At 40.4% G+C, this 24,724-nt stretch overlaps 1 protein-coding gene across 13 annotated transcripts in view; it reads right to left on the bottom strand.

Annotated features, from left to right (window-relative positions):
- The window catches only part of MYOM2 (myomesin 2), a 228,002-nt gene that overhangs the window by 56,620 nt on the left and 146,658 nt on the right, over positions 1-24,724 (bottom strand). For 4 of the 13 annotated variants that reach the window (XR_010600069.1, XR_010600071.1, XR_010600070.1 and 1 more), the window contains 2 exons: positions 19,091-19,175; positions 778-17,249 (listed from right to left, as the gene is read on the bottom strand). Coding sequence is in view for 3 of the 13 variants with exons in the window: in XM_005289694.5 (XP_005289751.2) it covers positions 19,092-19,175 (84 nt within the window). In the remaining 10 variants the exon portion in view is untranslated. Of the gene's footprint in view, positions 1-777; positions 19,176-24,724 lie in introns of those variants that run through there. The other 9 variants (XR_006174115.2, XR_010600067.1, XR_010600068.1 and 6 more) reach the window with 5 other exon arrangements.

Raw genomic sequence — 24,724 nt, 5'->3', positions numbered from 1 at the left:
TCCAGATTGTGCCAGCCTTTAGCTAAATCATCTGTAAGCTTGCTCAGGAACAGAACATTTGAAAGTGGTAACCAACTAGATCTGAAGCATCGTGGGTATTGGTTGGACTATTTCATATCTGAATGGGGAAGGGAAGATTCTTCCACTGAATGAGGCATTGGCCATTTCAGTCAAGAGTGGCACTCATTGCTCATGATTCTCCTTTACTAACCATGTAGGGCAGGAGTCAGATTCACAGGTCTTGGACAGAGTCTCCTTCAGCACCTCTAGTGGTGTAAATTCACTAAATTAATAGAAAGAAGGTGTGTTTGTTGTTGGCCAGTAGATCAGGATTGGATCCATGTGGTGGTGAGAAACTTTCCTGAATGTGAGTAATTGTTTCAGCAAAATAAAAGAATAGATTTTCACAGTGCTTGGTTCAGGGCTCTGAAGTTGACCAGAAGCAGTCTGGATCAACGAGATGGTCTACTACCCTGAGTGGTTTCTTAGGGTGAGATTTGGTGGCTACTCTGGAGGCCAGTGGACCTTCTCTTGGCCTGGGATACTGCCTCAGCATAGCCTTGCAGAAATATTTTGTTTCACCTATTTATTTCATCCTTTCCTTTTTACTACTAATGCTCAAGTTTCTGACCTGTACATCTTGTGCAGAGCATTTAGAAAACCAAGACAATTTGTGTTCGTAGGAAAGAGTTATTTGGGAGCCAGACCACAATGACTGTGACTGGAATATAATAGAATTTACTCTCATCACCTACACATTATAGAGGCTGTGGCTGCAATTATATAATGGTGTTGTGCTGAATATATAACTAAAGTGGGGATTATTTTATAGATTTTTTTTTTTTTTTTGAGAAAAGAGATGACCTTCTCAGACACTCACCACTTACACAAAGAGTTTGGAATGATGTTGCCCTGAATTATTCTGTCAATAGGTGAGCAATTAGAAGTATTTAAGGATGAACCATTTCGAAATGTTTCACTAGTTTTATAATCCTTGGATCCCTCTAGCTTAATATTGTTACACTATAGACATGTCAAGCTTCCCACAGGTTCATTTTTGGGTGCCTATGCTCGAAGATTTATCCCTAAATATTAAAACAAGTCATCTATGAGACTATATAATGATACAATACTAAACAGCTTTTCCCCACTTAAATATTTTTTCTGAGTAATTTATATAATGTGTAAACCACAAAAAGTGAAATTAGTTTCTTGCTTCAAGTTGAACTGAAAAACATTAGTGACTGCCAAAAGCAACATAAATAAGAGAACAAAGCTTCTTCAACAAAGGGTATTGCAAATGTTGCAGGTCACCTATGTAAGCATTGCCTAGGGAATGGGAATTTTAGTTTTCCAAACTGTATTCTGACATCACTGTAATTTTTGTCATACAAATTGGGCAAAAAACATTACTGTTTAATTCTTACAAACTTTACAGATTTGAACCAAGCTGAAAAGGGAATAGTTAGTTTTTGCTACCATTTTGCAGAATGAAGAAAAAGACATTTTATCCCATTTCATTTTTTTGTTTGTTTTCCTGGCTCTAAATTCCCAGCAGTTTTGTATCATTGCAACTTTTATTTAAAAGAAGTACAAAACTAATAATTCTACATGTTGCAAAAGCAAAGTTAGTGATCTCGTTTTCACTGTTGTGTTGAATGCATATGTGTTTATCAGCACGAAACAGCTTCTTATCTTCCTTCATAGCCCAAGGCAGAGTTAACATTTAATTAGAAATCTCAGTTTCTAAACCTATTGAGGTTATTGCCTTTAAGTGATCTTCCTACTCAGTGACAAATACGCAAATAGATTAAACAGGAGAACTTTCTAAATGTTTGTACACCATTTGCTGTGAAGGTACTGGTTGCTATTAAAAACACTGCTTATTGTGCCCAGTGAAAACCCTCCAATTTCTATGGCCTCTTAAGAACCACTGGTCAGAAATGAGTTGATGGGCTAAAACCATCCAGCCAAGTTCTGTCCTCATTTGTGGTCCTCAGACATAATGGCTATAAGGCCCAAATTCAGAAGAGCACTTAAACATATGTTTAAGTCCCAATGACTTCAATGGGATTTAAGGACATTCTTAAGTGCTTTCCTAAAATAAAGTTTAAATGAAGAGTGAAATTGGCCCCTTGTATTTTATATTACACTTATATGTAAGTATAATTGTTGTTCCTTGATTGAGTTTATTTCGGAGCCAGAAGAAGTAGGATATAAGATATTTCAAGCCCTTGATTTTACACGGGGGTCCAAAAGAGGAAAGAATACTACTGTAAGACTGAACTGGTCTCAGTTTCCAAGACTGGTTGTGCTCAGAGATGTTAAGATTCTATACACAGAAAGGTCCATTAAAAACTGATTGACGGCTGCTGATGAGGAAATACTTCCAGTAAAACAGCTAGGCAACTCAAGAATGTGGCAATAACAGATAATGAATATTCCATTAAGAGTGAGAACATCTGGTCATCTTAGGATGTGGGGTAAAAACTGCAGTACTTAAGGCCAAGTCCCCATTGTCTTCTGAATATTTTATCATAAACATCCAAACTTATCTAGCTCTTTCTGTAATTAATAGCAAGAATTTAATTTCACAGACCTTTATCACAAGGGCAAAACCACAAAAAAAGGGAAAGTACTGTAGGAGAGTGAAGTGTAAATTAAATAGTAATTATAAATTAGAGATGTGCTTAGTTAGCTGAGAACAAATATCTGGTACTCAGACATCTCCATGATCCTTAGGTAAAGCAACTTATTTTTCTAATCAGAGGTATGTTCCTTTCCTGAAAGAATAGGCTCCTGGAAAAAAAACCACATAGATAACACTTCATGCCACATAGAGAAGTCCATATAAAATGATTCACTGTAAAGCAGACTGAATTTCAGAGTACTTCAAAGTCACTGCACTATGATTATGTTGGTGAAGAAACTGCTCTGTCCTAGAGTATGAAAGGAGACATGGAGAAATGCCAGAATTTCCATATTAAATCTCATATAAATAGGGATTACAAACAATGAGAAGAGCTCAGCTTTATTACGTTTTATCTGTTTTTTTTCAACCTTTAAAAATATTTTACAAGTTTCATAAAACAACACACCAACTTGCATATACCATATATGTGGAGGTGACATCTGTGTGATAAATTACTAGTGATCTGTAGTTTGGCTAAGAGAATGAGAAGGGGGAACACAGGATATTTATAAATATTTGAAGACTGAAACACCAGTGATGTAAAGGAAATATTTATTGTAGGCTTATAGTATTTAGGGTGGTATGAGGGTTAGAGCTAGTAGTAGCTAGATTAAATTAAGGAAAGATAATTATAGATGAAACAGTGAGGGCTAGATTATATCTGTAGAATAATCTCTCAAAGGAAGAAATGCCAGATCTTATGCTTGAGGCATTTAAACTAAACTGGACAAAACACTAAAATATATACTAGGACCATACTGAGTCCAAAATGAGCATCCTGTGAATATGCCAGGCAACCACATGAGTATGTCTGGGAGATGTGAAGGGAAATACAAAAGGAATGAGGGTATCTGGTCCTGGCCAGAGAACCCAGCCTTAGGCTGGAGGAAAGACAGAGGCACCAGAGGCCCAGGGATTAGCTCATCATGCCTGGTTAGTCCTTCCATGGGAAATGACAAAGAAAACAAAAATGTTTTTGAGCTATACATTTGGTATGTTATGGATATTTTCCCCCACAGAGTGATTCACTAAGATGTGGGTTGTGCAGTGTTTGCACCATGGTCCCAGATATATTTGGAAATAAAAAATTATATTTGATGTTATAATTAATATTGGGTTTAGAGCCATCAAGTTTTGCTGTGGAAACAGTTTAATCAGTTTTGTAACAGAGTCCCTTCTGATTAGCAACTGAAAGAGAACCAGAATGATTCTAGGTTTATTTTACTTCTTCCAATTAGCTTCAGGGGATAATGTCTCCATTGTGCAGTTTATAGAGATGCAGAAAGTCTACCAAATTGGTCTGAAGACGTAAACTCTGATAATGAATTCCCCAAACCCTATCAAGCTATACAGCCAACTAAAATCCATAATCCAGTAAAGGGCAAAGCTTTCTATTTAAAAACAGCTGTTCTGTTTCACTATAAAAAAAAATTTCAAAGTAGCAAAATGCGATATTCACATCCATATCCTTGGAAGAATTTTTATGTTATTGCTGTGTTTTCATTTTCAACATCTTTATGAACTGAAAAATTCAAATAATTATAATCACCCTTTTGGAATAAAAAATAATTAATAATAAAGTCTGCAGGCAACTATAGAAAATTTTGTTAAACTTTTAATGACTTTGAAATGTGTGATTAGATGCATAATTGAAAGATTGAAAAGCAAAACAATGAAAAATCTACTGTTTGATTTTACTGTATTAATGTAAGATTATGAGTTATATCCCAGGGCTTTTTCACAATCCCAGGAGAGTCTCTTCATTTATCCTGCAGTCAAGAAGATGCAGTGAAGTATAGATACTCTGGTATTATGACATGATTTATAGCTATGGTGGGAATATATGACATGACTGCTATCCCTTTAACAATTTGAAATCTTTTTAATTCCTAGCAGTTACTGTATACTGAGGTTGTGTTTTGTTCAACAAAATGTTTATACAGTAAAAATTGCTTATGAGAATTTGGGATTCTTGTATTTATTTATAGGCTTCTTCAGTGGTGCTTATCACCGTAATGTTTCAGTGTCTGGCATACAGGACCACTGAGAAAGAGAGCGAGCAGTAATATTTAACAAATGGGAAACTGAAGCCTGGAGAGATTATCATGTTACTTGTCTGAGACCTCACACAAAATTAGGCATCTATCGCCCATTGAAAATCAGTGGGAGCTGGATGCCTAACTCTCCCCCAAAGTCTGTAGCAGAGTCATGAACCAAACCCACATCTGCTCAGCCCCAGGCCAGTGCCTTAGCTGCAACATCATCCTTCCCCTCTCCACGTGATAACATTTATAAGGATCATTTCTCTATGTATCAAACACTGGAACTAAAACTTGCAAAGGTAGCATGGGATCTTTCATGTCTTCAAGTGGTCAGGACCTCTCTTTTATGAGTTATCTCCAACAGCAGAGTGACCCCAGTGCCACACAAGTGTACTGATTCAGTACTGACTCAGAAGGTAGAGTGGTATCTACTGTACTGAATCCCAAATAGGAATTTCCTCCAACAGGAAATTTTCCTTTGGGATTTTCCTTTCAAGTATTGATCCAGCCTGATCTTATCTAGTGAGATGTGACAAGATCATAGCCTGTGATGACATGGCTGCATAGAAATTATATTGGCACTGTGTCTCCTGATTTCAGAGGTTATCGAATTTAATCATTTGTTAGTTACTAGTTTAATATATGTGAAATACAATTGAAGTTTAAAACAGCATTTAGAGATATTTAATAGTACAGTGTTCATTATTGTAGACAGCATAGTGTCATAAAATAATACTTCTAATACTGATTACTTATTAAATCAGTTGTTTAAGTACTATTGGTGGCTACATGGATCTAGTGTTAGAAGAAATTTAAAATATCCTAGCCCTTATTTTCTGAATCAACACAGTACCCATTGTTGATATTTCCCACTCTGAGTAGAGGAACGTTTGATGATATACAAGGAAAATATAAAAATACAATATTCTTCCTGTTACTCACAAATAAAACTTACACTTCTGATTCCATTCTACTCTGTCTCATTACCATTTGCCATTTCATTTCCATTTTTCTGATTCTGTTATACTGTTTTGTCTTTCTTGAAACCTTCTATTTAGGTCTTTTTCTGTGTCTTTTATCTTTCAGCTATGTATTACATAACAACTCTTTTTCCCTTTCTTTTCCTCACTTCCAACCTCTGACCAACTTTGTCTCTTTTCTTCGCAGTCTGGATTTACCATAAGAGAATTATTGCACAATTTTAAAATGTAATGAGACATGCAATGACCATCTTTCTGTGGAGGGGCCAGGGGAAACAAGTTATGTAAAGTGGAAACCAATGGGTACAAAATGAGGGGCAAGACAGTCTTTTAAATCTCTCCTCATATAAAAGCTGTTCCACACCCCTCATCATTTTTGTTGCCCTTCTCTTTACTTTTTCCAAGGTTAATATATCATTTTTGAGATGGGGTGACAAGGATTGCTTGCAGTAATCAAAGTGTGGGTGTATCATGAATTTATAGTGTGGCATTATGATATTTTCTAAATATTTTCATGATGCCAGTATATAAATATGCTTTTACAGCAAATATATAATTGTGTTGATGCCCCTGAATTAGTAGCCTGGAAACATAGTTTTAAAGGTGTAAACCTCAATATATTGTCTGCTATACCAACTGAAGATCTTCCCCCTAATGTTCCATTTCATTCCATGAAAGAAAACTACATCATGACAAAAAAAATAAATCTAGCAAGGCTGACTCCATTTAAGATGTAATTTACAAGGCGAGAGTATTTTGCACATGGTTAAGAAGTGAAAATGACAGTGGTTCTTTATCAAACTCATTCTCTATACCATTAAATCAATGTTCAGACTGCTGGTTCAAGTGCATCAAAACAACACTATGATATTTATTGCAAAACCAAAAACCACTGAGGAAGCAAAAAAACCAAATAGTTACTCAAGGTTACATCTGCAAATTTAATAATTGTTCTGTTAACATTCAAATTATGGCATAAAAACCATAGTGTGCTTTGGGTACATGTAATTTGCTATTTCCATGATTCATGAAACTCACTTCTTCTAGCAGGCAAGTCCTTCTCTTGTTTCATGCTCAAGTAAATGCATAAATCCAAAAGGGGCAGAGACACATAGATAAGCTGAGTGCAACAGTGCAGAAAATATGCTTTATTATAGAAAATATTAATAGAGCAAGGTATATAAACAAGTACATTTGTGATATTGAATTTATACTAATTTCTTTATTGGGAATTGGATTAATTTACATAGTGTTAAAAGCATGAAAACACGTATGAAACTAACATTTAATAACATTCTGCTCAAATTATTTTGTTTATTATTATTAAGAATGGGTGACCTTAATTGACCTCATCTTTTGACTCCCACATAAGGACATAAGAAATGTCATACTGCATCAGATCAATGGTTCTTCTTGTCTTGTATCATGTCTCTGACAGTGGCCAGTCCAGAGCTTCGGAGGAATGTATGGAACAGGGAGGTTGGAGTGATCCACTCCTGTCTTTCACTCCTGACTTCTGGCAGTTAAAGGTTTAGGGTCACCCAAGCATGTAGTTGCAGCCCTGACCATCTTGGCTAATAGCCATTGATGGACCTATCCTTCGTGAACTTATCTAGTTTTTGTTTTTTTTAACCCAGTGATACTTTTCTCAACATCCCATGGTAATGAGTTCCACGGATTGATTGTGTGTTGTGTGAAAAAGTACTTCTTATTTGTATTAAGCCTGCTGCCTATTAATTTCAATAGGTGACCCTTTGTTTTTTGTATTGTGGGAAAGTGTAATCAAAACTTCCCTATTTACTTTCTCCACACTATGACTTTATAGACCTCTATCATATCCTCCCTTAGTTGTCTGTTTTCTAGGCTTAAAGGAATTCTTAAACAACAGACTGGCATAAAGGGACCACAGGACTCATCCTTCCCAATCCAAGAGGAGTATCTCTGGCCCAGGGAGTGCCTATGTCTGGTATAGTATCAGTTCTGGCAACTCTGAGGCACCTCTTCACGAGATGTTCCGGAGTGAGGGGAAACACATATGGGATAGAAGGAGGTATGGCCAAGGCAGCTCTGTGCCCAATTCTGCACCCCTACAGTGGCCCATAGTGGACAACATATCAGGAATGCAACTTCAGAACAGCCTTCAGGGCTGCTTTAACCTATGCAAGGGCCCACACAAGCCCCTGCATCCCTGCATTGGGAAGATGCAAATGGTCTCCCAGCAGTTGCTGGCCTAGTGCCTGTACTAGCTGGGATGAATTGGACTCCACAAGCCTCATGTGCCACAGCTACGCACTTTACATGAGATGGGTGTAAATATACTTTGCCCAGGTGGAAAGAGAAACACAAGCATACAAGGCACTGTGGCAGTAAAAAGGGGCATTAACAATGCACTGTAAAGGCCTTTAGTGTATGAGAATCAGGGCCCAAATTTGGACTGTAATTTTACCGGGTTTCTCAGGAGTCCCTCCTTTAAAAAAGGAGCAGAATAAACAAAAATTAATGAAAAAAAGAGAAAGTAAAGTAAAGTGGTGGGCAGGCAGAGACAAAGAGAGACTTGCAGGAAAGAAAGCTGAAGTGCAAAAGAGAAATTATATACGTATCACCTGCCCCTGGAAGCCTCACTGTTTGAGATTCTGCTCTTATGCTATCCTTGTGCCCTGCTAGGAAAAATATACCCACAAATGACTGATAGTGCTGATAGATATCCAGTCCACACATCTTTATGCTACTAATAGTGGACTGATAGATATCCAGTCCACACATTTTTATGCTACTAATAGTGTTTAAAATCTCATAAGCCAAATTCACATATGGCATAGGAAATCCTCTCTCAAGGGAGGGGAGTGGGGCCTACATTCCTCCAAAAGGGAAAGGGCTGGTCAGGGTGCAACCATTGCCCTGCCTTCTTCACATGATACAGAGAGGCTAGTTAATGCCTTATGTTGGGGAACAGACCAAGGTACATACCTGCTTCAAGCACAACAAGGGCTATGAGTGTGCATGATCCCTCATGCTGGCTTAATGCTACCAGCCACCACTGCTTGGTTTGTGCATCTCCTGTCATGCATTGCCCTCTCCCCCAGAATTCCCAGTGTGGATTTCAAGAGCCAGATCTGAACCCAAATTAACAATATATGTGGGTGGTTAACATCACTATCTTTGACTGGGCAGCGTCAGTTCTTTATCTGCTGTAAATAGTAGAATCATAGCTTCTTTTACAGCCAAAGTGGCAACAACCAGACAGCCCCCATGTATTCACATTTGAAGATACCAGCACAAATATGAAAGATGAAAACTCTTTCAGTGTTCCTTGTTGCCATATGTTCAAAGGATAAAATTCCAGACAGCATCAACCATCTTCTGTGTAACTCAACTATTAATTAGAGTGAGACTAATTACTCCCCTACTTTTGATGAGCAATGAGAAATCCTCCCTCTCTCTTTTTTGAAGCAAAAGATTTATTGCTCCATTTTAATGGTGTTTTAACATTTCCTTCTCTTTTAATCAACAGTATTAAATTCATGTAGATGCCTCTGCAGCACCAAAGCTCTCTGCAAGCTGATTCTGATACTGAAAGCCAAGCAGAACTATTTTTCAATAAATTGCAGGCTAGTAACTTCAATATGATGTTCTGGGGTTTTGCTCAATTAAAAAATCTGGGCTACAGTGGAAATAGCTTTTTACAAATTCAATTATATCTAACACATATAATCATAAACTCTCCGTTGTAATTTCTGCTGTAAAAAAAAAAACCCAAAAAACAGTAATACACCTCACAACTGGGGTGATGAACGAAGGAAGCTACTTCTGATCGCCATGCAGCAATAAGATGCATATACTAACTAGTTTCAGTGGCTATATTATGTGCTAGAAACAGTCTCTTAAATTCTGCTGATTCATGCAAGTAGATGTAAAAAATAATCTACTCTTTCCTTGTGGCAGGGATTTGATGAATAGAACTCACTACTCATTGTCTTGACAGGATTAGTATAGTCACCATGTGCTATAAATATAAAACATTCTTTATGGAAATAATATTTTTTGCTTGAGGGAAATTGTTTGAATTGAAGGGGAAAATGAGCAAACCAAACCCTGCTGAAAACTTTTGCTATCAAGGAAATAAGTGTACAATTCTCCCTCGGACTTTGCTGTGTTTAATCTTTTTCAACTTCACAGTAACTAGACCTCTCTCTGGCTGTTTTACACACTAGCAGAATGATCAGTGCAGTAGAAAAAGGTTAAGAAAAATATCACCAACCAGCAAAAATCTGCTAAGACTTGTCAGAACCAGGCTAATTTTTCACAGCATGATTTAATTTCAGTAGTGCCATCCATTACCAGTGAGTCTTGATTTGTTTAAATATAAAAATTGATATAATATAGCATCAGTTTTCAGGAGGCCTATCTAGCAGCCATTTAAGTGGACACTAAGATGGATTCAATTACAAAATCAGGACCTTAGCTTGCATATATATATTGCAATGAGGTATTTTTCCTCCGGTAATTCAGAAATCCTTTTCTCCAGAAGAAAATGTTTCTCTTCCTATGCCTACTCCTGGACAACAGAGTTCCAAAATGTTTCTCAAATGGTTTGGTTAGTGTTTGTTTCTATGAATTCTTTAAAGATGACATTTACCTTCACATGTTTGTTTAAGTGACATAAATTTCATGTGATCTGGAGGATAAAATATACATCAGTGGAAGGCTTTAGAAGTCAGAAGTGTTATATTTGAAGATGGTTCTGTTGTGTATATATTATCTTATCAAAGATTTACAGTGATTGCCTTAAAAAGGCAATATTTGCCAAGAATTGCCACACCATCATATCTGATATGCCACAATATCTTCTCACTTTAGGGAAATAGTGGAATATATTACTATTAAATACCTTTTTAAAATAGTAAAATATTACTAAATATAAATATTTAAAATGTAGAGGGACAAGTATTCAGCTGGTGTAAATTGGTGTAATTCCATAAGGAAAGTGATAGATAAGACAGAAAAATGCATTATGCCACTATATAAATCGATGGTATGCCCACATCTTGAATACTGTGTCCAGTTCTGGTCACCCCATCTCAAAAAGGATGTAGTGGATCTAGAAAAGGTTCAAAGAAGGACAACAAAGATGATCAAGGCTATGGAGTACCTTCCATATGAGGAGAGACTAAAACAATTAGGGCTGTTCAGCTTAGAATAGAGAAAACTAAGGGGGGATATGATAGAGGTCTATAAAATCATGAATGTTGTGGAAAAAGTGATTAGAGAATTGTTATTTACCTTTCCCACAATACAAAAACCAGGAGTCACCCAATAAACTTAATAGGTAGCAGGTTTAATAAAAACAAGAGGAAGTACTTTTTCCACACAACACACAATTAATCTGTGGAACTCATTGCCCTGGGATCTTGTGAGGGCCAAAAATATCATTGGGTTAAAAAAAGAACTAGATAAGTTCATGGCGGATAGGTCCACCAATGGTTATTAGCCAAGATGACCAGGGATGCAACCCCATGCTCTGGGCAACCCTAACCTTTGCTCCCTCAACTTGGCATTTATCTTCTGACCTTGGCTCCTGCTTCCTGGCTCTTAGATTTGGCTCACTCCCTGAGCTTGGTGTGACAATCAGAGTCCGGACACCCAAAGGGGAGAACAGGAGGTCTGAACCTCACAGAATAAGCAATTGAATCACTTGGCTGTTTACAATGTAATTACGTATAAATATATGTCAAATAAGATCTTTCATGAAAGCATGTAGTGTTATGAACTTGATGGTCATTAGGAGATATGTATCCCGGTTATGGTTATGAATGGATGCGTGTTATCTGTGGTTTGGTCTACAATGCACAGGTTGATATAAGGCAGTTTACATCAACTTAATTGTGTCAGTGTACACACTATAGCCTTGCCCTGCCGATGTAAGTGCCCTATTACCCCGACATAATAAGTCCTACGCCTCTCATGGAGGTATAGTCAGGGCGATGCAGTGTCTACACAGACACTGTGTTACTTACATCGGCTTTTGGCTGTCTTTCACGGCTCCTTTTAGGGCTCTGCTCTGGAGCCATGAAACTGAAAAGAAAGCTAAGCAGCTGGAGCCCGGCTACCTCCAGCTCTCCACTCCCAACTGGGCTGTGCCCGCCTGGCTCCCCACTCCCTGCTCAGGGATGCGAGAAGCCTGGGCAGCTGCCCCACTCTCCCAGCGGGGAGGTAAGAAGACGGCCAGCTCCTCCCCACTCCCAGCTGGGAGCAGGGAGCTGAGAGTCTGGGGGCAGCTGGGGCTCCCAGTGGGGAGCTGCACAGAGCTGAGAGCCCTGGCTCTCATTCCCCCAAACTGTCCCTCTTCAGTCAGTGGAAGCGTACCTGTTGCCATAGGTTGACTTAAGTCTGTAGCATAGACATGCCCTATGTATAGAGAACATTGTAATTGTAAAGAGGTTGCAACTACAGCATCACCTCACAGCAGTGCGAGGAAGGAATCAGGTAGCCAGGAGCATCTCCCAAAGTTAGTTACACAAAACTAACCCCAAACATCTAAAATTGTACAACCCAGGAAAAGATAATGGTGCACCATTAAAGTTAACGGAAAGACATTGAAACTGAAAAGAAAACCCATCTTGGAAAAGCAAGGAAGGAGGGAGCTTCCCCTGCTCTGTGTAACCATGAATTACCATAGTCTGAGAAAAAGGAAAAACAATAGTACAAACCCTGTTAAGAGGGAAGACATTCGAAGTGAGGGCTATCCAGAAATTAAGGGCCAGCATACAAACTGGGTGCTCTCCATGAAACATTGGATCCCTTCTGGGCAAGCTGGAAAAGTGCCCAGAGGCAAAAGCTAACTCGTATTAGAGAAGGGAATCTAGATAATATAGCAGTGTAAAGTCTGAGGTGGCATCTTTATGTTTAGTTTCTGTGTAACTTTTGTGTTTTTGCTTTTCCTTACGATTTCTTCTTTGAATCTATGATTTTTCTGTTAAATAAACTTTGTTTATTTCCCCCCTGAGCAGGTCTCTGTTGTGCAAACTGGGTGGAGTGCACGGCCCCAAGTGGATTGGTAACTGGGGGCAGATTTCACTCCTTTGAGGTTGATGAACAAGGAAAAATCGGAGTGTCTGGTAGTTAAGACCTCAGGGGGTGGATTTGGGGAGTCTTGGAACTAGAAGGGCTGTTGGTCACCCTGCAAAGAGAACTTAGGAGGGTGAAAGTGGGGGAGCGACCTTTACACTTGTAGGCTGGCTATTGGTGTCAGAGCTCTGGGCCACAGCAGCACAGCATTAAGGCTCCCAAAGTTACAAGGCAGGTGGTAACAGAAACCCTTACTGGTCTGAGTGATCCCCAAAATGTCACACTTGGTATTTGGCGTCTGACCCTGGCTCCCATAGGCACCGACTTCCCCTCTTTCCCTTGGGTGCTTGACCTCCCTCTGCCCCAGCCCCGCCCCCTCTCCATCCCTTCCATGAGGCCCCACCCCTGCCCCACCTCTTCCCACCCCACCCCCATTCCAACCCCTTTCCCAAAGTCCCCGCCTCAACTCCGCCCCCTCCCTGCCCCTATTCCAACTCCTTCAACAAATCCCCGCCCTGGCCCCGCCTCTTCCCTGCCTCCTCCCCTGAGCATGCCATGTTCCCGCTCCTCCCCCTCCCTTCCGGAGCATGCTAACGCTGCCAAACAGCTGTTTGGTGGCAGCCGGGCAGGAAGCCCTGGGAGGTAGATGGAGGAGCAGGGACACGGCGCACTCAGGGGGGCAGAAGGAGGAGGTGGGGTGGGGGAGGAGGGGAGCTTGGCTGCCGGTGGGTGCAGAGCACCCACTAATTTTGCCCCGGAACACCCACAGAGTCAGCGCCTATGCTGGTTCCTGTTTCCTAGCTCTGGTTCATTCCCCGGTATTCACACTTGGTATCTGGCTTCTAACCCTGGCATTGGGCCCTGGTTCCTGGCCCCCAACTCCTGCTCACTCCCTGGGCTTAGTAACTCTGCTCCTGATTTGGGCTTTGGCCATTGTGCTTGGTGCCTCCTGTTCCACGCATTAGGCCACCTTCACCTCCTGACCATTAGACATGGCCACCCATAGCCAAGGCCTTACCATCTATAAGGACAATAAGTCATACTGGCCTGCCTCTTCAGGGGGTTAATGAGAATTAACTGTTTACCATATAGCACTTTGGAAACATTAATTTCCAAATATTCATGTTTTTCTGCCTCAAAAATTATTTCATGATTCAGCACAAATGTCTGTCTCTGCTTAGGGAAAAAATCAGGATTCAGATACGTTAGCTTCATTCCTGCAGCTGAGAATTGAGGTAAATTGTCAGCAATGTGTGGATAAATTTGCTAAGTGCCTCCTTTAGCTATGCCTGGCTCTAGAACAGGGGTAGGCAAACTTTTTGGTCCGATGACCACATTGGCGTTGCGAAACTGTATGGAGGGCCGGGAAGGGAAGGCTGTGCCTCCCCAGACAGCCTGGCCTCCGCCCCCATCTGCCCCCTCCCACTTCTTGCCCTCTGACTGCCCCCCTCAGAACCCCTGACCCATCCAACCCCCCCTGCTCCATGTCCCCTGACTGCCCTGACCCCTATCCACACCCCCGCCCCCTGACAGCCCCCTCCGGGATTCCCACGCCTATCCAACCTCCCCTGCTCCCTTTCCCCTGACTGCCCCCGGGGACCCATCCCTCCGGCCGGAGCCAGCCACACCGCCCGTGCTGCCCAGCAGGAACAGCGGGCCAGAGCACAGAGCCGCAGATTGCCCACCACTGCTCTAAATATTTCAGTATGTGAAGCATTAGAAAAACTGTCCATTGGCTTCTGAGCTTAATTTTTAAAATAAAATCATGTACTAGGTAATTTCATTAGCTGTGTCCAAAAGAAATCTCTTTTAAAAATTAAAAAAGTGTCCAATTTATGCATCTGCAGTATGTCAGGTGAATTTTCTCTCCAGACTTCCAATTCCTTTATACTTGTTTGAGCCCAAATCTCTATAGCTTCCAACTTCACTGTTTCTTAAATGTAATGGAGATGAGGAAGCCACAGGCCCAGTTGCAGTCCCCATATCCTCTAACAGAATTTAGAGCAGAAGTAGGGGCTATACCAATTTCTGCCAGTTGAGGAAACTGCACTAGTGGAGGACTAGGCCCAGTGAAGTCTGACTCCGCTATAACCCTTCCTTCTCCGACTCCCAATATGTCCTCTCCTCCCCTTTATGCTTGGAGTGAGCTTTACTGCATCATAAATTGCCCCTACACAGGGGAAATTCTCCAGTGGTCATCCCCAACTGTTTTAAGTGAACTTGGTGAACCAGAGGATCCTGCACTTATATCACTCTATACGGTCTTTATACCTTCAGTCCCCTTTTTCCTACCAAATAAGTAATGAAATATTAATCCTCAGACATTCATTTTTTAAAATAAAGCATTTAAATGCCAGACAGAAGAGGTACAGTGGTGATAAGTGAAGTGTCTGATCATCGCTGTGTGTTGACGGAAAAGCCATAGGAGGAAGCCAACACATGAATTGGAATAGAGATATTAGCTAGGAAGAGGGGTTTGTATGACTAGCTAGTCACTCTGAAATAAGGAGGAATTTCATTCTGCTATGAATGCAGAGTGAAATCTAACATAATGAGTAATACTTCACCTGTACTGCAGTACAAGCTGTAGTCATGTCCAGAAGGAAATAGAAAAAGACCTAGTAGTTGGGGGATGAGAGATGGGCAGGAAACAATTTTCCCATCCTGTGAATATCTTGAGAGTTCAACATTTTTTCCCATGTTGGATGAAGAACAGAAATTGTGAAAATATTTGTGAACCAAAAAATGCAACTTTTTTTTCTTTTTGTGTCAACTGAAACATTTCATTTGATGATTTTGAATCATTTTGTTTCAATTTTGACATTTTTAACTTTTTTCAATCTACTTAACTTAAATTTGTAACTGAAAAGTCACTTCAACCAGGAAAAAGAACAAAACAAAACAAAACAAAACCCCAGGTTTTCAACAGAAAATGTTCAAATGAAGTCTTTTGACAATGTTTTGTTCTAAATATATTGAGTCAGGAAATCTGGTGAACCTGATCCTGTTTCACAAACAATTTGGGTTTTGATGTATTGGCATTTTTCAACAAAACAAAAAAATTGTTAAAACAAAAAACACCAGCTCTATGGGAGGATGAGTATATCAGTTTTTTTTGTTTGTTTTTTGGGGGTATCTAAAACATGGGAGTGTAAAATATTGCTAAAATCAAAGAAGTTAGTAAACCCCCACAGTAATCCATCGGATGCATTTTTGTTTGGTTTTGTTTTCCTAGAATTAGACTCAGCACTCTTATTATATCTGGGCCTTTTATACTATGCAGAATATGCTTCTGTGAAAATTTCCAACTGTACCCTTTGTCTCCTTTTAACAAGTGCCATTAAAGATGATGCAAAACGCATATGCACATATATTATTCTATTCATAACCTACTCCGTGATTATCACAACTAACAATAAATCCATTTTTTTCCTAGGGAGAATTGCATTTGCAGTTTTTACACAATGCTCAAGCAAAGTCCCTTGCCCAAGCACTTCTGAAATTTTAGCCCTTGAAATTAATATTATATGATTAAGAGACAGATTCTGGTTCATTCTCTTACAATGATTAATACCTTACTTTATAAGAAGTCCAACTGAAGCCAATGGTGTAAGATGCTACTCAATTTATTAGGGCATGATAATCCGACTCTAAATTTGTGGATTAGTTTCAAAATAATAATTTTTAGAAGGAAAAAACAAATTCTCACACAATTTATGAGGTGGTAATCAGATGTTAGTTGGCAGAAGAGAAGAGATGAGGTCAGGTCACCAAACCAGGCGAAAATGTTACACCTGAGTAGGTCTGTTAATACAGCAGGAGCTTAGGTGTTTTGAGATGAAAATAAATAGAATTTGAAAAGACTGTGAATTGGTAACAAAAATCAAGCAACTTCAATTAGTCTTGTCCCCAAGGAAGTCTCTGAAGCTGTAATATGAGTACAAATTACATTGTGTTCAGCAAATACAGAATCTATTTCACAACCTGAAAATCTACTTTGAACAAACAATAGGCCTACTAACCAATCAAGTGGAACAAATTACAACTGTCAACATCATAGCAGCTGTACTAAATTGGTAATTTAGCATGACCCTACAGCTGAAGAGAAGTTAGATGTTCTGATAACATTTAGAAAAGTTGAAGAAGTGATCAGCAGTCTGGCATGGCAAACAGCATAAATTATAGTATGAAGATGCCTTCTAGAGAGCATTGGCTTACCTATGCAAAACATTGTGTACTAAACTCCAACATTAGTATTGCCCAAGAAAAGGAAAACATCATTGCACAGTTACTGGCTAATTACTGATCTTGTGTAATTTCTAAGCAATACGCGTTTGCTGATGTTTGGTGACGTCTTTTCCCAGTTTCTTGAAAGACATAGTGGAACTGATATATAATCTCTGATCAAATTTTGTTTTAATCAAATGAAGGTTTTGAGAGCCACCAGTGTCATCTTCTCAGTGCTATCATCTGGGGGGGAAAGTGTTTTATTTAGATATACAGTATATATCTAAAGCAGCATCTATCCCTTTCTCTAGACACCCTTTGGTAATTTTAAATATTGAGGTGGATCTGCTACAGAGGGGACTACAACTCCCATCAGTCCCCTCCCCATTGCACTTCCTCAGACCAGATAAGCAGAAGTAGGTTCTGCCTGGGAATGGGAAGCATATGATGGCAGCAGGGAGCTGGGGAGAAGTCCCAGGAACGGTGGACAGAGCTGCATGTGGAACAGGCTATAACTGCTTCTCATCACATCTGAATACAGATCTGTGTGGGACTTATGGGGGAGGAGCAGTGACTGAGGAAGAAACCAGTGCAGAGTAGGGTTGCCATCTGTCCAGTTTTCACCTAGACAATCCGGGTTTCAACTTGTATGTCCAGGTGCCATTTAACAGGCCCTGATGTCCTGTTTTTTTTATCTGTAGCAACCCTAAGCGGAAGGAAGGAAATAACACAGCAGCCACTGCTGCCTCAAATGCCAGGCTGTTCATGTGGCTTGCAGTGGCATGTGGGATGCAGGGGTGGAGCCTTGGGGGGAATAGCTGGAGAAGGGGGTGGAGCCTCAGGAGAAGAGTTGGAACAGGGTTGAGGCCTTGAGAGAAGAGGTGGAGCAGGGGCAGGGTGTTGGTGCAAAAGGGTGGAGCAAGGACGGGGCATTTGGGGGAAGAGGTGGGCAGGAGTGTGGTCCCGGGGGGTCCTGTGCCATTACAAAGGTGGAAACCCTAGAGAGGGGACCTAGTGAGAGACACTAAGTGAGCCTGCTTGGAAACCCACAAATACTTATTTGCCTGAATAGAGACTGGACTGGAGAGGGCCATCCATGCACCAGGCCTGAAGAGCCCTGACTTTCTATTGGACTGCCCCAAACTGGATCCGTTATTGCTCACTTTGAACTGTAACTGTTCAAGTCTCTATATCTAGGGTATTTGCAACCTTTCTCCATTCCTGCCAGCCCTAGTAAAAACCTTTCTTGTCTGAGTGGTTACTGGGACCCCGAGGGCTAGCGCCAACAAGGCCTAGCTGCTGAAGCACCTACAGAACATGTCTCCGAGACACAGTACCCCAAGCATGCTACTGGCATACTAGGGACTTTGGATACAGAGTAAGCCCAATACATACAATACAGTCATAAAATAGACCTCTTCTGTCATCCCCACTTTCAACAGTTAATAATCATATCCACAGGAATCAGCAATAATCCAGCAGCGAAGTCACAGTGAATAGCTTTAAGATCTCCCACCAGAGCCTTCTCATTCACTCACAAGTAGGGAATACAGAGGCCTTGCAGCCAGGGAAAGGTAATATTGTTATTTAGTGAATTTCATACCCATCGTTGGCTTCTTAGCGAATGGCTCAGAATATCTTAGAACTGCACCATGCAAATCATTCATTGAAAGCTATTTGGAGAGGACGACGAACCACGTCCTTGACTCCTCCCTGCTCTTCCCCAGCCCTTTGGGGTCTTTATGTCTTCCTACCCCCTTTCTGGGTCACACCGAGAGTAGTCTCTAATCTCCCCTAACCTCACTGACTGCATTGTGACAGCCCCTTGCATAGGCCACAGAGGAGGGGTAGGGAGGCTTATGTGAAGGACTGTCACAGTCTAGCCTATGTGGATAAGGAAGGAAGAGAGTAAGAAAGCCAGGCATGGCTTCTTATATGCTGGATAGTCTCCCTGGGGAGCTGCAGTTCACTAAAACTCCATTAACTTTACAATTGTGACTTACACTGCATGGGTTTTATTGCACAGATGAACAGTAGCTGTTCCCTGCTAGGACTGTCCTACTTTCGCATGATTCAATTGTTACCTCAGAGCTTTCGTTTGTTGGTGCTCCTGGCTGCAGATGTTGTTTCCAGTTCTTTCATTTCTGCTAGTTTGTCTGTGACAATTATCTGCAGACGATAAAAGCCAAAGTTAAGATCTTTAGAAAGTATATTCAGAAAGCCGCAAAATATACAAAGCTCTGACCACAGGCTCTGCAATATAATAGATAATACTTATCGCCAAAAAGCAGGCAGCGGAGCAGCCAGTCAGCTTTCACATGCACTAATATGATCACACTGTAAAAACTGAAGAGAGGATGCTGTTGCACTGATGGATAATTTCGCCAATTACATTTCTTTTCAGTTACCATATTTTCCCACATGAATACTTCTTTGATTCTGTTAAAAGGGTTTTCTTGGATCTGGGCTTTACAATTAAAACAAAATTGGTAGCCATGCTTTTTGGATAAAATAGAAAGCAAAACGGAAACAAATGCAAATCAAGGAAGGCTGTATTGGCTCAGATGCGCTTTGCGCTCCAGATGATTTGCAGCCTGTCATCCATGCAGAGTAAAACAAAAATCACCGCAGTGTGGGGAAATCTTCTAATGGTGTAAAGAGGACACAATAGCTACTATGCTGCCCCATCCCTCTGGCTAGTGTAAAGGGCATGGCCAGGGGAGAAGAGACCTGGCAGGGACTTCACTTAGCCTTGGTATCACATAGCTTCCATAGCCCCCTTGGTAGTCATTGGAGCAGTGCTTAGGATGCTGTAATTTATGCCAGGGGGCTGACCTGGTACACAGCTGGCCCAAGTCGGGATGGAGGTTGCAGAAGTATTTTAAAGCATCTGTGCAGTGCGTGCTCCTTGGCTGCAGCTGAGAATCTGGGCCATTAATATTGAAATCGTTTAACTTATGTTTATAGTATGAATGCTTGCTGGTGACATGCCTTTGCTTCCAAGTTACCAAAAGGAAATCAAAAACGTGATGAAATAAACTACTGATAAATGAGATGAACGCCAGAAGAAATCAGGTGGCAGCAGCTCTGCCTATGATGTCTTACCAGCTAGTCATTTTGATGGAGGATGGGGTGTAGAGAGCTAGTAAATGTTACGATTTCTCTATGCTACATCATTTCAACTTCTAGCACTTGGCACTTTGCAGAGGGTGCTGCCATTTTCTGAGACAGAGAAGATGCAGCATGTTACAGAGCAGACTCAGGCCATAATACTCAGACTTAGGTGAATACTCACACTTCAAGCACCTGTATAAGTGGCCTGATTTTTCTGAGTTGCTGGGTGCCTGCAGTTTGCTAGAACACAACAGGGGAATGGGGCTTATCATGTTCTCAAAGATACTTTACTTATGCTCCTTCTTGTTTTGCTTTGGCCCTTCGTCTAAAAGGACATCAATTTTTATGAAGCTGTTGGGGACCAGTTTAGATGCTCAGAGATTTTTATTTATCAACAAAAATGGCACAAGATGACTTACTCTCCACTGCGAAGGCCAACATAAGGCCTAAACATCACTTGAGTCCTACATAAATCCTCTAAACAATCAATTTAGAAGGTACAGAAGGGGTGAATTTTGCCTACAGTGATCTTCATGTCTACAAAGCAGTGGTGGAAGTGTATTCATTTACACAGAATGAAAAGAGAGAGGCTACTATTACACATTTCTCAAGTCAAGATTTTTGCCATAGAAACTTGATAATTATGCTAATTAGTACAAAGTAATTTGCTTTAGAGTAGCAGCAATAAATGATGAAAGATTAAACAGGGCAGCCATTTGGCTAGATAACGAGGCTTATTTATGAGTTTACGCCCTAAAGATAAAAGTGTGTCATTAAAGCTGTACATCATATCATTGTTTTGTCTGTATGTTCTAGTAAGTAAACTATTATGAGAATATGATCAAGTAGGCTTCATGCACAGATAAGCACCTTGTTGTGCCCAAAAAGCAAATCCTTGTATGAGTAATGGCATTGTTGTATTTTTCCTGATAAACCTCAGTCCTGACACAAGTTTAATTACAGGCTGGGCAAAAATTCAGCTCAATTTCTTTCTGCATCATTAACTGTCAGCAAAATGACTTCAGATTTATTAGGCTTCTCTAATCTATCATTGACTCTGTGGTCAAACTGAAACCCCTTGGGGTCCAAACCAGCCTGAGCTCCAGATCAACAGAAATGGAAGCACCAGTGCGTCTGCCCAATGGAAGGTCTTCTATTGAGGAGGATGTTTCCACTTTCCTGGGGAAAGATTGTTCAGTTGACACAGAATACCTCATAGCAGCTCTCTTCCTATTTATGGAGCTTGCAGTGTGAGGGGAAGGTTCTTCCCAAATGAATAGAATAGCAGTGAGATAGAAAAGAATTTTAAAGAGCTCATGGCCTGACTTCACTGAGCTTCCCTTGGCTGTGACAGTAAAGGACATGAGATCTAGGGCTGGAATAATTCCCATGGGCTCCTAAGAACCACAAGCAATGTGAGAAGCACAGAGTTTGTAGAGCGCACTCCACTCCCTATTGGTTGTTCCTGAGGGGAGGTTGATATGCTGTTTTAGCTTCTGAGACTTAATCAAACTTTCCCCAGAATAAACTGGCCTGTAGCTGAACCAGCATCCATGACTTTTCAGGGCTTGTAGGGCTTAGAAGATAGGAGAGAGAGGTCCAGATTATCTTCTGACATACACCAGTTTAATACAAGTGTAACTGTATTTACTTTAATAGATTCTACTCTTGATTTACGCTGTTGTAAAAGAGGAGAGAAACTTGGATTTTTTTTAGTAGTCACTAGACACTGTAATCACTGTCTAGTGATACTAGCAGTCAGTGACACAGTGGATAAATAATCTACCTTTTCAAAGAGTCTGGAAAACTTTCTTTGTGATCTCTCCTTTCTGTACTTCTGCTGGTATGCCATAGAGGCCAAGAGCTTTCTTCCTTTTCATGTTGCTCAATGCTTCTTCAATGTCTTCTTCTGGGATTGGTGCCCCTAGACCCAGCTTTGGTTTTATCATACACCATTGTTCTCTTAGGCCTTGGCTACACTTACCCGCTAGTTCGGCGGCTGGCAATCGAACTTCTGGGTTCGACTTATCGCGTCTAGTCTGGATGCGATAAGTCGAACCCGGAAGTGCTCGCCGTCGACTGCGGTACTCCAGCTCGGCGAGAGGAGTACCGCGGAGTCGACGGGGGAGCCTGCCTGCCGAGTGTGGACCAAGGTAAGTTCGAACTAAGGTACTTCGACTTCAGCTACGTTATTCACGTAGCTGAAGTTGCGTACCTTAGTTCGAATTAGGGGGGTAGTGTAGACCAAGCCTTAGATTATCTTCATTCATAAACTTTTCAATAGTAATAATAAGCCTTAAGTAGTAATAATAATTAGGACTGTCAATTAATCGCAGTTAACTCATACAAATAACTCAAAAAAAGTAATCGTAATTAATCGCAGTTTTAATCACATTGTTAAACAATAGAATACCAAATGAAATGTATTGAATATTTTGGATGTTTTTATACATTTTCAAATATATTGATTTCAATTACAACACAGAGTACAGTGCTCACGTTATATTATTATTTTTATTTCAAACATTTGCACTATAAAAATGATAAAAGAAATAGTATTTTTCAATTCACCTCATACAAGTACTGTAGTGCAATCTCTTTATCATGAAAGTGCAACTTACAAATGTAGATTTTTTTTGTTATATAACTGCACTCAAAAACAAAACAATGTAAAACTTTAGAGCCTACAAGTCTACTTAGTCCTACTTCTTGTTCAGCCAATCACTAAGACAAACAATTTTGTTTACATTTACAGGAGATAATACTGCCCGCTTCTTATTTACAACATCACCTGAAAGTGAGAACAGGTGTTCGCATGGCAAGGTGTTGTGGCCAGCATTGCAAGGTATTTATGTGCCATGTATGCTAAATATTCATATGCCCCTTCATGCTTTGGCCACCATTCCAGAGGACATGCTTCCATGCTGCTGATGCTCGTTAAAAAAAAATTAAATTTGTAACTGAACTCCTTGGGGGACAATTGTATGTCTCCTGCTCTGTGTTTTACCCACATTCTGTCATATTTCATGTTATGGCAGTCTCGGATGACTACTCTGCACATGTTGTTCCATTTAAAAACTCTTTCACTGCAGAAAAAGCAAGGAAGGTACTAATGTGAAATTTCTAAAGATAGTGTCAAGGCTGATTCCCCACTCTGGCACTTCTAGTGCAGAAAGTGGGGGCTGCAAGGATTTTAAAAATTAATACTTGCACTTCAGGCTTGTATTAAACTCCCAAGGTTACAGCTTCTCTCTGACCTGGCGGTAAACAGTGCCGCCACCCAAATGCAAAACCCCTTTTGGAACCCAGGAAGGAACACTTGGGAATTCCTTCCTGTGGGGTACCCTCAAGCCCTTTCACACACCCTCCAGAGAAGAGCTGAGAAAGAAAACAAAGGAAATTAGCTGTTGCCACCAGCTAATCAAACAACATGCACAAACCTCTTAAGACACCAAAAATCCAATCCTGTTCTTAAAAAAGGTAAATATTATTAAAACCAAAAGAAAGAAAATACATCTGGAACTTAGGCTTTTGCTAGATTTTAAAAGAGCAATTCCAAAACTGAAGCACCCAAAATAACTTTCTTGGGGGTTCAGCTTAAAGGTTACAAGCAAACAAAAGCATCTGGGGTTAGCACAGAGAGTCCACAAGCCAATAAGAAATAAAAGAAATAATCCTCATTGCATCTTTCTAGACATTCCCTAATTTACTTATATATCTGAGGCTTCAGATAAGTAGGTTCGAGGTATGAAATGATAATCTGTAATCATACCTAGCTTAGAGCTGCTTACAGCATTGCTGCTCTGTGTCCCTGCAGCCCAGAGAGAACAACAGACAAAGGGAAAGTTTCTTTCCCAATTTTAAAAAGTTCTACCTTCCCATTGGTTCTTTTGGTCAGGTGCCCCCTTCCTTTTCTTTAGTTGGGGGACTTTTAACCCTTTACAGGTAAAACAAGCAGATAACAGCTACCAAGAGGGATTTTACAGTTAACTGGCTGGTTGGGTGTACATAAAAGGGAGCAATCCCCCCACCCCTTCATTTATCACAGATAGCTACAGCACTCGATCCAAGGTTTAAGAATCTGAAGTGCCTTCCAAAATCTGAGAGAGATGAGGTGAGGAGCGTGCTTTCAGAAGTCTTAAAAGATCAACACCCTGATGCGGAAACTACTGGACCCAAACCACCAAAAAATAAAATTAACCTTCTACTGGTGGCATCTGACTCAGATGATGAAAATGAACGCGCATCTGTCTGCACTGCTTTGGATCGTCCTCTGGAATAGTGGGCAAAGCATGAAGGGACGTATGAATCTTTACCACAGCTGGCACATTAATATCTTGTGACGCCAGCTACAACAGTGCCATGCAAATGCCTGTTCTCACTTTCAGGTGACATTGTAAACACAAAACAGACGGCATTATCTCCCATAAATGTAAACAAACTTGTTGGTCTGAGCTATTGACTGAACAAGAAGTAGGACTGAGTGGACTTGTCGGCTCTAAAGTTTTACATTGTTTTACTTTTGAGTGCAGGTTTTTTGTACATAATTCTATATTTGTACGTTCAACTTTAATGATAAAGAGATTGCATTACAGTACTTGTAT

This window comes from Chrysemys picta, chromosome 3 (genome assembly GCF_011386835.1).
Source record: "Chrysemys picta bellii isolate R12L10 chromosome 3, ASM1138683v2, whole genome shotgun sequence".
NCBI classification, from domain to species: domain Eukaryota; kingdom Metazoa; phylum Chordata; order Testudines; family Emydidae; genus Chrysemys; species Chrysemys picta.
The sequence above is the reverse complement of the archived record's forward strand: the minus strand, read 5'-3'. Positions and strand labels throughout refer to the sequence as shown.